At 43.5% G+C, this 12,120-nt stretch overlaps 1 protein-coding gene across 3 annotated transcripts in view; it reads left to right on the top strand.

The window, feature by feature from the left end:
* Positions 1–12,120, top strand: part of TAF4 (TATA-box binding protein associated factor 4) — a 94,434-nt gene that overhangs the window by 67,051 nt on the left and 15,263 nt on the right. For 2 of the 3 annotated variants that reach the window (XM_054982024.1, XM_054982023.1), the window contains exons 5-13: positions 2,448–2,567; positions 3,285–3,407; positions 4,519–4,608; positions 6,233–6,478; positions 7,071–7,218; positions 8,385–8,499; positions 9,167–9,336; positions 10,690–10,820; positions 11,972–12,097. In XM_054982024.1, coding sequence (XP_054837999.1) covers positions 2,448–2,567; positions 3,285–3,407; positions 4,519–4,608; positions 6,233–6,478; positions 7,071–7,218; positions 8,385–8,499; positions 9,167–9,336; positions 10,690–10,820; positions 11,972–12,097 — 1,269 coding nt within the window. Of the gene's footprint in view, positions 1–2,447; positions 2,568–3,284; positions 3,408–4,518; positions 4,609–6,232; positions 6,479–7,070; positions 7,219–8,384; positions 8,500–9,166; positions 9,337–10,689; positions 10,821–11,936; positions 12,098–12,120 lie in introns of all 3 variants that reach the window. The other variant, XR_008597134.1, reaches the window with a different exon arrangement.

Genomic DNA, 12,120 nt, shown 5'->3' with positions numbered 1-12,120 from the left:
GAATCTGATGGCACCATAGACGCTAACAGAATTTATTCCAGCATAAGCTTTCACGAGTCAGAGCTCACTTCATTAGTTGCATGGAGCTAATACAACTAATACATCCATTAGGCCAATACATTTATAGTAAAAGGCTGCAAACTACAGAAGGGTGTAGATTGATGGTGGAGGGAGATGTTTTAAACTGGGCTTAATTTCTAATAAGATCCAGCCAAATCTGTTAGAGATATGGGTGAAATCCACTTTGGTTCTCCTTCAACAGATGGGAGCAGGGCTTCCAGGAGCTCCATTGCCCACCACCACTTGAGAAATTCAACAAAAAAAACCTTCACTGGTGTCTGAAGCATGATGATGTCACTTCCTGGGAAAACCCGGAAGCAGTGGTGGTAGCTCTAGGAATCACAGGAAGCTCAAAAAAACATAGAGCTTCTGGTGATTCCTAGAGCTATTGCTGTTCCTACGAGGTTTTCTCCAGAAGTGATGTCATCATGCTCGTGATGCTGCCTCTGATGCCCCTGCCCCCAACTCTCCCACCGGTTCTCGGGCTTGGCCTGGCAACTCTAGATGGGAGTGGTCCACACTCCCATCTAGATTGATTACTCTTTTGTGTGATTGATTACTCTTTTGATTGGGTCTAGATTTAAATTGGCCTCCCTTTGTTACAGCCTCCCCCTTCTGTTATTCACAGCCTTTAATATAAATGCGCTGGCCTATGACTGCTTCATGCATCTAATGATGAAGTGAGCTCTGATTTGCAGAAGCTTATGCTGGAATAAATTTTGTGAGTCTCTAAGGTTCCACTGGACTCTTCTTCTATCCTGTGTTAGAGTTACTCCATTCTAAGTTCATTGCTTTCATCGGTTTCATTGGAGTAACCTGTAGCCTGGAGTAAGCTCCACCTAGCCATGCGTTACAAGTTTGTTAAAATAGCTTCTGTTTATGGATTGGAGCAGTGACTTTCCCATCAGTGTTCCCAGGTCTCCTTCCTGAGACGATCAAGATAAGCTTTCCAGAAAGACAGCTTGTCTGCTTTAGCTGATCTTCTCCTGCAAACAGCTGCTTCAAGGTGCTTTCTCAGGTTACACGAGCATTGGCCACCTCTGGCTGGCATCCCGTGCAAATAGAGAGTCCACCTTAAGCCACGTGCAGAAATCCTCCAGAATGCACTAGGATGGCTCAGTAGACAAATCCAGGCCCCAGAAGGTAGGGAGCCTGAAAATAACTCTGGTAGACCTCCTTCCCCATCCTCTTGTGTATTTAATACCTTGATGCTCCAATAATCATAAAGTGCATCATAGTGTTGTTAGTTACAATGCTTATGCCAAATAAACCAGTTTACTGGCAGTACACCCTTCTGACCCCCCCCCCCTTTCAACAAGAAGGTTTCTTTCTAGATTACTTGCACAAAGGAAGAATAACGAGTGTCCATTAATAGATATCATTAGAACTGTGTCACAATAACCTATTTTGAACCTTAACAAACTCCTCTTTAGGAGAAAACACAGCTTAATTCAAAGGGTCATATTCAAACGTTTTTTAAAAAGAACTTTCCACCAGGAGCTGTGGAAATACAGAGTTGGGAAAGGTGCTTTACGTCTCTGAATTGATGTTGCAGCCGGTTCTGTGAATTGTCCAGCTACTTTAGATCTTTGATAGCCCTCAGACAGTAGGAGTCAGTGAAGAGGCTCTCTTGTGATGGCTGTTTCATTGAATAAGTTGTTTGAATTGAGTTTACCCCCGAAATAAGGGCTTTTAACAGCGCAAAACACATTGTGGCGTTCAGTGCGTTTGTATGTGCACCAATTATTGTACAGACTCTTTGTTGTGCTTCTGATGTGGCAAAGAAGCAAAAAGGGTTTTTTTGAGGGGAGGGTGGGATTCATTTCTTTGTGCCTGTTATGTGTACAACACCCCTATAAAATTTGGGGTGAAGAAGTGAAGCGGATTTACATGGCTGGACTGGGATGATGTAGCAGCTAGACTGTTGGACTGTTTGGTCAAGTTCCTCACGTGTGAGCTTGGGCCAGTCATACTCTCTGAGCCTAACCTAACTTCCAAGGTGTTTGCACAGATATGCAGGGGGGTAGTATGTAAGTTTCTGTGAGTTCCTTAGAGAAAGAAGGATACAGTTTTAAAAAATGGATAGACTATAGCACTAGTTTGGTCTTCTGAAGCATGAGTCCATGCATAGTAGTTTTCCTTCTACCTGATCTTCCTTTTAAGCGAAGTAAGTTCTTCCTTCAATCAACTTGCATTCCCCCCCTTTTGAATGCATAGTGCTTTGTGCCACCTGGTGGTCACTCCTTTAAATTGCCTTTGGATGGATGGTTGAGCTGGCATCTCTCAAGGAGACGGGTTTTAACAGCATTGGGAAGAATAATACGATGATGAGGAATCCTCCATTGTTTTTCAGCTCTCTGACTCCCTAATGTTTGTGCTTCTTGCAGCCTCAGATTGTTCTGGGTAGTACAGCGCAGACGTCGGCGTTGGGGACAGCGGCTGCTGTGCAGACTGGAACGGCTCAGAGGACGGTGCAAGCAGCCACGGCGGCTTCAACTGTGGCCACAGTAAGGATCCCAAAGAGTGGGGAATCTGCTTTGCTGCGTGTTAGAAGACAAATCGTGCAGTTCCTCAGGATCTGGAGAATCAATTAGTTGCCAGCAAGTAAATGATCAGCACGGGGCACGCCGATCACTGCTGTGGCACAGTGTTCCTCTCTATGACATACCTTAACAAGTTCGAAACTTCCCAAGTGGGCCAGCTGTGCTGTAAATCTTTTAAATGTTTATGGGAATGGCTGTGCCACTGATCGGCGTATCAGGCTACGTGTAGTTGGCTGTAAGGACAAACAAAATAAAGCTGTTCTGAACGGAAGGAACCCAGATTCTGTGCTAAGAAAGACAGGTTGCAAAAACCTAACATACGTTCTGTGTAGATTATGCTTTGCATATTTTTTAATGCTTATTTTTCCTTGAAAAGCTCATTATATCACCCATTTGGCTTCTGGGATTCAACAGGCATTGGCCACACAGCTTGAAGCCTGCCTTTGAATCCATAAGACCTAGAAGTAGTATAGTTTCTTAAAATATTTAAAGTAAGGTTCTTGTGGCCCATGCCTTTTCTATGTTTGCACAGAAGATATACATAGGCATGATCCATATGTATTTGAACCGCAGTGAATTATTTGAATTAGGCACCTGTTTGATCTGGGATCTAGAATACCAAGCTAAAATTTCAGTGTTAACCCTCCACCCCTGCTTCACTCTTCTTTCCCCTTCCAACAGGAAACTATGGAAAATGTGAAGAAATGCAAGAATTTTCTCTCTACACTAATAAAACTGGCCTCTTCTGGAAAGCAGTCGACAGAGACTGCCGCTAATGTGAAAGAACTAGTCCAGAACCTGCTGGTAAGGCACACAGTGAAAAATTGTTGTGAAATGTGGCTTCAAATACAATTCCATGAATGCAGGAATTTGATAAGTAGTGGGCGTAACAGATATTGTGTGTACTTCATTTGTTGAATGAAGGGAAGCAATGACACTGCGGCTTTAGATAGAGCTCAAAAAGTCTATTTTTAGGAAGGCAGGTGAGCTGGAAAGGAAGGCTGTAGGAGGGCTGAGCCACAATCATTGCCCTATGTCTGCTAAATAAAACAAGTCTGCGGAAACAAATGTCAGGTTTTCAAAAATGTTGAACAACCAAATTAAGCCATTTTAAGGAAGTTGTGTGCTTGGAGAGCAATCCTGATCAGGACTACTTACAAGTAAGTCTAATTTTCTTCTACAGGGCTTATTTCCAAGAAAGTGTTTTGAGGACTGCAACTTTAAAATATTAGAGTCAGCACCTTGTAAGACTAACCAACTTCATTGTAGCATAAGCTTTCGAGAACCACAGCTCTCTTTGTCAAATGCATGCATGCTAACAGGGCTAAGTCCTTAAATATTAAAAAGTGTACATTTTAAAAACAAAAAATACTGGAATCCCCACCACCCGCTTTCTGGAAGCAATTTAGTTCTCTGTCAAATAATAAAAGAGGTAAAATATAGCATTGCAGAGGACTTTGACCATCACTTACGGTCGAACCCTTTTGGAAACAAACTTGAAATACTGGGCAGTCAAAACCTCACTGACGAGGGGGTGTAAACTATTTTTGTATGAGCCTGTCCAGCAATTAGCATCTTTGGCAGAGATCCGGTTGCACGTGCTGCCACCATCAAACAATGGTAGGTAGCCCCACTTGAGAGCGCGGCCTTGTCTTTTGTGGCTCCTTGTTGGAGTTCTAGCCCTGCAGCCGATTAATGGATTTTAAATGCAAGTAAACTGGAATCATGATCAGAAGGGTCATCCTCATGTTTGTATTTGGCTACTATGTTTAATCATTTTGGAATTTTTAAAAAGCTGTAAATAAAACGTAGTCTTTATCCAGTGAAATCTCATAGTAAGAACAGTGTTTCTCGCAGTATATGAGGCCTTAGTAGCCCTACTTTACTTTCTGAAAAATTTGAAATTTTATTATAGGACGGCAAACTTGAAGCTGAAGATTTCACCAGCAGGCTGTACCGGGAACTTAATTCTTCACCTCAACCCTACCTTGTGCCTTTCTTGAAGGTAATAATATCTTTTCATTCCCATTGCATCTCTTATTAAGGGAATTATGACCCACACATATTAAAAGTGGCACCTGATTTGAGTACTAAAGAAGACAGATTGACAACTGTAATATAATTCTATGTTTCTTCATTTTTAAAAATAAGATTTTAGAGGAATTCTAAGGGGTTTGGTAATGGAGAACCTATTGATCAGGGCTTTCAGCTAGGAAACTGGTACAATCTGTGTCCAATCACATATTAAACCTGTGTTTTGTAAGACATAATCTATGATGTTAAGCACCGCCAACGCCAGGGTTTCTGGCGCCCACAGCCAGCCCCATGTGTGCGCACGCGCCCCGGACTGCATGATAAATTTATGACGACATGCGGCAAAGTCGGGCCCATTGGCTGGTGGGTGGCTGCGCCGGGGCACAGAGGCTGCCCGCACTCCACCCTGGCCACCTGCCGTGCCTGCCCCGCGGCTGCTGCGCTGGGCCAGGGCGTGTGGCAGCGGCGGCAGCAGCGCAGGGCTGGCCAGCTTGAAGCAGCTGCGGGGCAGGCACACCAGCTCCGTGGCACACGCCTCCACCCCTGGCAGCCCCTCCAGCGCCCACGCCGGCCGCCACACCACCTCAATGGTGGCGCCGGCCCTGATGTTAAGTATACATAGACTCACTTCCCGTAATCATCCCCTGTGAAAAAGGGTGCATATGAGAAAAGATTCTAAGAATTCAAGCAGTGGCGGCTGCTCACGCTGTACTTATTTATAAGACTACTTACAGACTACATAGTGTAGTGGTTAAGAGCGCGGGACTCTAATCTGGAGAGCCGGGTTTGATTCTCCACTCCTCCACTTGAAGCCAGCTGGGGGACCTTGGGTCAGTCACAGTTCTTCCAGAGCTCTCTCAGCCCCACCCACCTCACAGGGTGTTTGTTGTGGGGATAATAATGGCATACTTTGTAAACCGCTCTGAGTGGGCATTCAGTTGTCCTGAAGGGCGGTATATAAATCGGATGTTGTTGTTGTTGTTATTATTAAATTGCCTTTTGCTCCTGCAAAGAAGCCCAAGGCGACTCATGATACAATCGGCAGTAAAACAGAAAATAACAAATCAAAGCAATATGCTTTTTAATACCGGACTGCCAATAAACCTCCTGTAAAAGTCTACCACTACCAGCCACCAAAGTAATAGGCATTCCTCTTAAAAAGAACAGCCTAAAATTGTCAAAGAAACTGAACCTCTTACCTATATTGGCAAGCCATTCCACAGACTTGGGGGCTACCACTGAAAAGGCCTGGAAGTAGGCAGAGCTCATTCTGACCACTGGAATACAACAGAGCCAGTAGCTACTGATTAGAGGAGGGTTTTGTTTAGGGACAGATGGTCTCCGAGGTCTGTGGAGCCTATTCATGAAGGGTTTTAACAATCGCCAACACCTTGAATTGACCTAGAAAATAATATCTGGAAATCTCATGTGGATGAAAGCGTTAACAGAAGTTTATGTTATGGATTGCCTATGTTTCTTCTTCTACCGGGATAAAGGAAGCTTGATGTGTGCTTATTTCCGATGAGAGTTTTACACTGTCTCAGCACTTGGACTAGAACGCTTACCAAACTTAATTCCCCCCCCCCTTCCCATAGCGGAGCTTACCTGCCTTGAGACAACTGACTCCGGACTCAGCGGCGTTCATTCAGCAAAGCCAGCAGCAGCAGCCGCCCACGACGCAGGCCACGACCACTCTTACGGCTGTGATGCTGAACAGCCCCATTCAGCGCACAGCAGGGAAGACCACTGCCACCGTCACGAGCACCTTGCAGCAGCCAGTCATCAGCCTGACGCAGCCGACGCAAGTTGGGGTTGGCAAACAAGGGCAGCCCACGCAGGTGGTGTGTAAACCAAAATGGATTACTAGCACAGTTGGGTCTTCCAGACAAATAGAACCTTTCCTTCCCAGAGCATAGCTGTCGATGGGCACAAATTATTATTCTTTCCTGATACTAAGTGCATATTGAAGTCCCATACGTGTGTAACCCTCTAGCGAGTGTTGCTACATAGAGTAGACAATTGCTAAATTTCTTTTTAAACAGACCTCTTCCTCTACTAATGCTAAGAACTTTGGTATTATGAAAAAGAGAACCTCTACAGAGATTATGCAGCATAAATGAGGGGAGGAAATCTCCTCAAGACTGCAAAAAGCAGGTCAGAAACCAGTGATTGCAGGACATCAGTTGCCCACCCCACATTAGACTGATCTGGAAGGTACCCCTTTCCATTCACTTTTATTTTAAGGAACTTGATGTCTCCAGACCCCTCCGTAACTTACAGATAAATCAGATATTTAAAGCACATTAGAAGCAAATAAATTAGTGGCCATTCTTAGCCATTAGGAAGCTTGATTTGAGAAGCACTTCTATGTTGGCACATCAAGCCCTGCTTCAGTAGCTTCATCCTTTCCCCCCTTCCCTCCAAATGTCTCAGGTAATCCAGCAGTCTCAAAAACCGGGCACGTTGATTAGGCCTCCGCAAGTGACGTTGACACAGACCCCGATGGTGGCACTGCGGCCACCACACAACCGTATTATGCTTACCGCTCCTCAACAAATACAGCTGAACCCACTTCAGACAGGTAAGTCGGATGCATTCGCTTGATGGATTTGTTCTGTCAATGGCAAGGCCCCCACCTAGTGCTCAGTTTAAAAATTGCAAGTGGGGAATACTGGTCATTAGCAAGGGCCCCTTGCTCTACCACTGAGCAAGTATGATCCCTCCCTCACACCCACCCTGGAACAGTGAGGCAGACGGAGTGAGGACAACAGGGAGAGCACAGTTCCGTTCCTTTGGAGGCCATCTCCATTGGCAGTTTAGCAGCCTCACCTGCAATGTACGCAGATTGAGGAGCAGGGTTTTTGTGGCTGTATCTTGAAAGATTCAGCATCCACATAGATCACTTGTGGCTATTAGGAGGAAGGGGGTTTTCTTTTCAAATCACAGATGTACCTATATATATATAAAAAAGGATATAATCCTTGCTTGACTTGTAATTCGATACTTGACCCCAACTTTTTTTGTGGACCTCTTTTAAGTTCCAATGGAAAAAGAAGTATTGTGGTTTCAAATGCTTTTTTAAAAAATTTATTACATTTGTATTCTGCTCTCCCTGAGAACCGAGCTCAGCACGGATCACGGAAAAAAATAAACCAGCATTATGATAATTAAAACACATACAAGTAAAAACATCGCAGTCAGCATAGTTTAGGTCTAATATTGGAAGACCTTGGATGTACTGACTCTGAAAAATATTAATGTTTTGAGCGAGAGGTGAAGATGATTTAAAGATCTCTGAAATATTAAAGAGTATAAAACGTTATCCTTTCTCTTTATTATGAAGTAATTCTTTTATTGGTTTCTTTCTATGAATTGTGTGTGTGTGTGTGTGAGAGAGAGAGAGAGAGAGAGAGAGAGAGAGAGAGAGAGAGAGAGAGAGAGAGAGAGAGAAACAGACAGATTGGTTTCCTTTCTATCTGTGGCTAGTGGCAAGCAGCACGCATGCTCCAGTATTTTGTGAGAAAACATCTCAGATAGCTTGGCTACCCAGGTAGCCAGTATATTTGAAGCCGGAGTGCATATTTGTGTATCCTGCACTAATCCTTCCCATTTTAAAATTCCTTCCGCAAAAGCTGAATTCTTCAATCGGCACAAATCTGCTGCGCTTCTCTCATTTTGCATAGTTTTCACTGATGCTGTTGCCCGGCTTAAGGGTATCAATCTTGATTCTTTCTTCTCTCCCTGCAGTCCCTGTAGTAAAACAAACAGTATTACCTGGAACCAAAGCTCTTTCTACTCTTTCAACACAAGCAGCAGCTGCTCAAAAAAATAAACTCAAAGAACCCGGGGGAGGCTCTTTTAGGTAAGGAATCTCCTGTCTGTGTGTACTTGTGCTAAAAGACCTGCCGTGGGTGCAAGGGGACTGCTAGAGATAATGCTGGTGAATGCTTGCTTAGAGACAGTCATTTCAAGGATAAATAGACAGGCTTCTTCTTTGGTTGAGCACAGGGGTCGCCACCAGGGGTCACCATAAGTCAGCTATGACTTGAGGGCACTCTCTACCACCACCACCTTTGGATACCTGTAGAAAGCATGAATATTCCCGTAACTGAAACCTTCCTGGCTCACTTTTTGGATTGAGATCTCTAACATAAAGAACAACAGCTTTTGATGATTTGGTTGCACTCTTGTGTATTTCTCCACTTCTTCTATAACCTTTAATAAGTTACTGAAAATATTTAAAATTCTTTTTAGTTTAAGCCAGGTTTTAATGGTAGTATAGTTTGTTTAAAAAAAAAAAGTCCCAAAAAATACTCCTCATCTTGGATTTACTCTATTTTTATTATCCTAAATCCATTCTGCTACCTGATGAATACAGTTTATGCTTTAATACGTGTTGCTATTAAATTGGGATAGCCCTCTTATTGAGGCGGTGGTGGGTGGGTCTTGCAAAACTAATTCACGAATTCCGGCCTGTTTTTTAGATAACAAAAGATTTATTTTGATTGCGATGTTTTCTGTTCCAAAAGGGATGATGACGATATTAACGATGTTGCATCGATGGCGGGAGTCAACCTATCAGAAGAGAGCGCACGTATATTGGCTACGAATTCTGAGTTGGTGGGCACGTTAACAAGGTCGTGTAAAGACGAGACCTTTCTCCTCCCGGCACTTTTGCAAAGAAGGATACTAGAAATAGGTAGGTTTCTGGTCATGTACGCAACTTGACACGTGCAGACTTTTGATAGTCGCTTTAGCCCTATACAAACTGCTTAAGCTCTGGACCGCTGGGATCTTACACGGCAGCAAGCAGAAGTTTTCCACCAAGTACATGTTCAGTGAGAGAGCTGCAGCTCTTCCTTGTTCTCTGACAGGTATGCCCATGTGGGGCGCAGCTTTCTAAACGTGCGCCCATCTCAATCACAAATTAAAATTTTAAGCATACAGCCAGTCTTAGGGCGTACCCTTCAAAAGTGTATCATGCAAAGCAACCCTAGGACTCAGTGCAGATTGACAGACCAGTGCTATTTCCTTCATTGCAAATCCTCCAGTTTGATCGTATGAGCCAGCAATATAAGTAGGTAATGCTGAATGCGGCAACGTGTCTGCTGGTATGATGGCATGATGTGACCCAGGACTTCATCCTGGTCTGGACAGCACATGTCAGCACTGTTATGCAGTGAACATAGAATGAAGGCAAGTGTTAAGGCCTCTGAGCTATAGTAAGCCCTAACTGCATTTGGCACAATCTTGTATTGCGGTGACTTGGGGCTTCTCCGTTTGTTAGCTTCTGTCACGTGTACTTGTATTATACAAGCATTTGTTTTCAAAAATATTTGCTGTGTAGGTACAAACCATTGAGTTCTCCGGTTTGGTTGCAGCTCCCTGTATGGGGAATGACTTCCAGGTTTCTTTTGTGTAGCAAAAACTGTCATCTGTTTCCAAATTGCAGTTGAATGTAGTAGATTGGCAGACAGTAAACTATAGTTGTGGCCTTGCAACTGGAAGATGGGGTTTTCAATTCTGTCACAGCCACTGACCTCTTAAGTGGCCTTAGGTAAATGTGTCTAAGACTAGTTGTTGGTCTCTAAAATGGGACCGTTAGATCACTTGCATCACTGAGCACAGTGAGGGTCATAAAACACATCTCATACTAAAAGCGCAGTGGAGTTAATATGAATTTGATGTTATTTAAGTTGTACATTTCCTTCACTAGGAGCGCCTTCCAATTAGAATACTAGCCACATTGTGCCAAACATAACAGGTTAGAGAGTGCTGAATTGTGTTGGAGAGAAAAGTAGCAGACAGACCTGTCCCATGGGCCTCTTGGTTTGCATATACGTGCTGGTTGCTTAGATGACATGATGGTGTGAATAAGCCATCATCGGTCAGACTCCACAGGGTTGAGTGCCCGTTCTTTTCAACAGAATCTGTCTCTACATTCACATAGTAAAAAGCAACTTAAAATGTGTGCAAACATAAACCCCTCCCAAATCTAGCAGTTGTGATTTGCATTGGTTACCAACTGCTTTCTCTTTCCTTTGAAACTCAGGTAAAAAGCATGGAATAACGGAAATCCACCCTGATGTAGTTAGCTATGTATCGCATGCCACGCAACAAAGGTTACAAAACTTGGTTGAGAAGGTATCAGAGACTGCCCAGCAAAAGAATATATCTTACAAGGTAAATTGTGTGCTTTGTTGTGAGAGTGTTCACTGCCGTGTGTTCTTTTCAAGACCCCTTCGAGCCCTTTCTTGATCTATTTGTGTGTTCTGGCACATAATTTACTTTTTATCTTCTATTCATTTTTTAAAAAATTATTTCATTTACAGCCTGCCTTTCTTCTTGAAACAGAAGGCAGGTTGTAAAATGTTGAAACGATTCAGTTGGACAGCATAAGATATCCAATGAATAATGCAATAGGACTAGTTGACCGGTGGGGTTTTCATGGCAAGAGACTATCAGAGGTGGTTTGCCATTGCCTGCCTTTGGTCTTCATTGGTCTTCGTTGGAGGTCTCCCATCCAATTACTAACCAAGGCCGACCCTGCTTAGCTTCTGAGATCGGATGAAATCAGGCTTGCCTGGGCTATCCAGGGCAGGACAGGACAGGACAGTACTAGGATTACAGAATTGGAAAATAATATTGAAAGGGTGGGGGGACACTGTTTAAGACAGGGTGTAACATAATGATGAAAGTGGGTCACAAAGGTAGAAAGCAATGCAGTACAAGCAATAGAAAAACAGTTCAATCAGACTGCACCTACTTGTTGAAATAATGTGCAGCACATTTACAGTAAATATGCAGCAGTCATTCCCGCCCCCGCCCCTGCCCCCCCCAGGTGGTATGGTGGTATGAAACTCACCATCAACATTGTTATAGTTGTTTTATAGTTGCAAAATATGGGACCTGATGAACTATTTGTCTAACCCAGTGGCCCCATTCTTTTGTTTCCCAATACTGAGCTCTTGGAGGAGGGAAATTTTGTAGGATAAATGTTAGATGCTCTTTAGTTGCCTTGATGGGCTCCCATGCCCTAAAGGAACAGTACTTTTAAAACAATCTCTGAAAGCAGAGAGTTAGCTGAAAATACCTCTTGAAGTATGAAACCCAGATGAGATCACAGACGAGGACAAAAAGCTGTAGAACTAAACAAAAAATGGCTTTGACTGCCTCTAGGAACTTAAAGATTAACTTGCTGTTTGAGAGTCGCTAAGTGAATGTTTGAGCTTCAATATGTGCTCCGTCTTCTCCTTTAGCTGCATGATACCAGCGAGCGGCTTTTTGTTTCTCTTTCAGATTTCTAATGAAAAGCGTTTTCTCGTGTTTTGCAGGACGATGAAAGATACGAGCAAGCAAGTGATGTTAGGGCGCAGCTCAAGTTCTTTGAACAGCTTGATCAAATAGAAAAACAGCGGAAGGATGAACAAGAAAGGGAAATTTTAATGCGCGCGGCAAAGGCAAGTGCTTTGGGGCTTTGCCC

Source organism: Eublepharis macularius, chromosome 5 (assembly GCF_028583425.1).
Source record: "Eublepharis macularius isolate TG4126 chromosome 5, MPM_Emac_v1.0, whole genome shotgun sequence".
Classification (NCBI taxonomy): Eukaryota; Metazoa; Chordata; class Lepidosauria; order Squamata; family Eublepharidae; genus Eublepharis; species Eublepharis macularius.
This window is presented reverse-complemented; position numbering and strand designations above follow the sequence as displayed.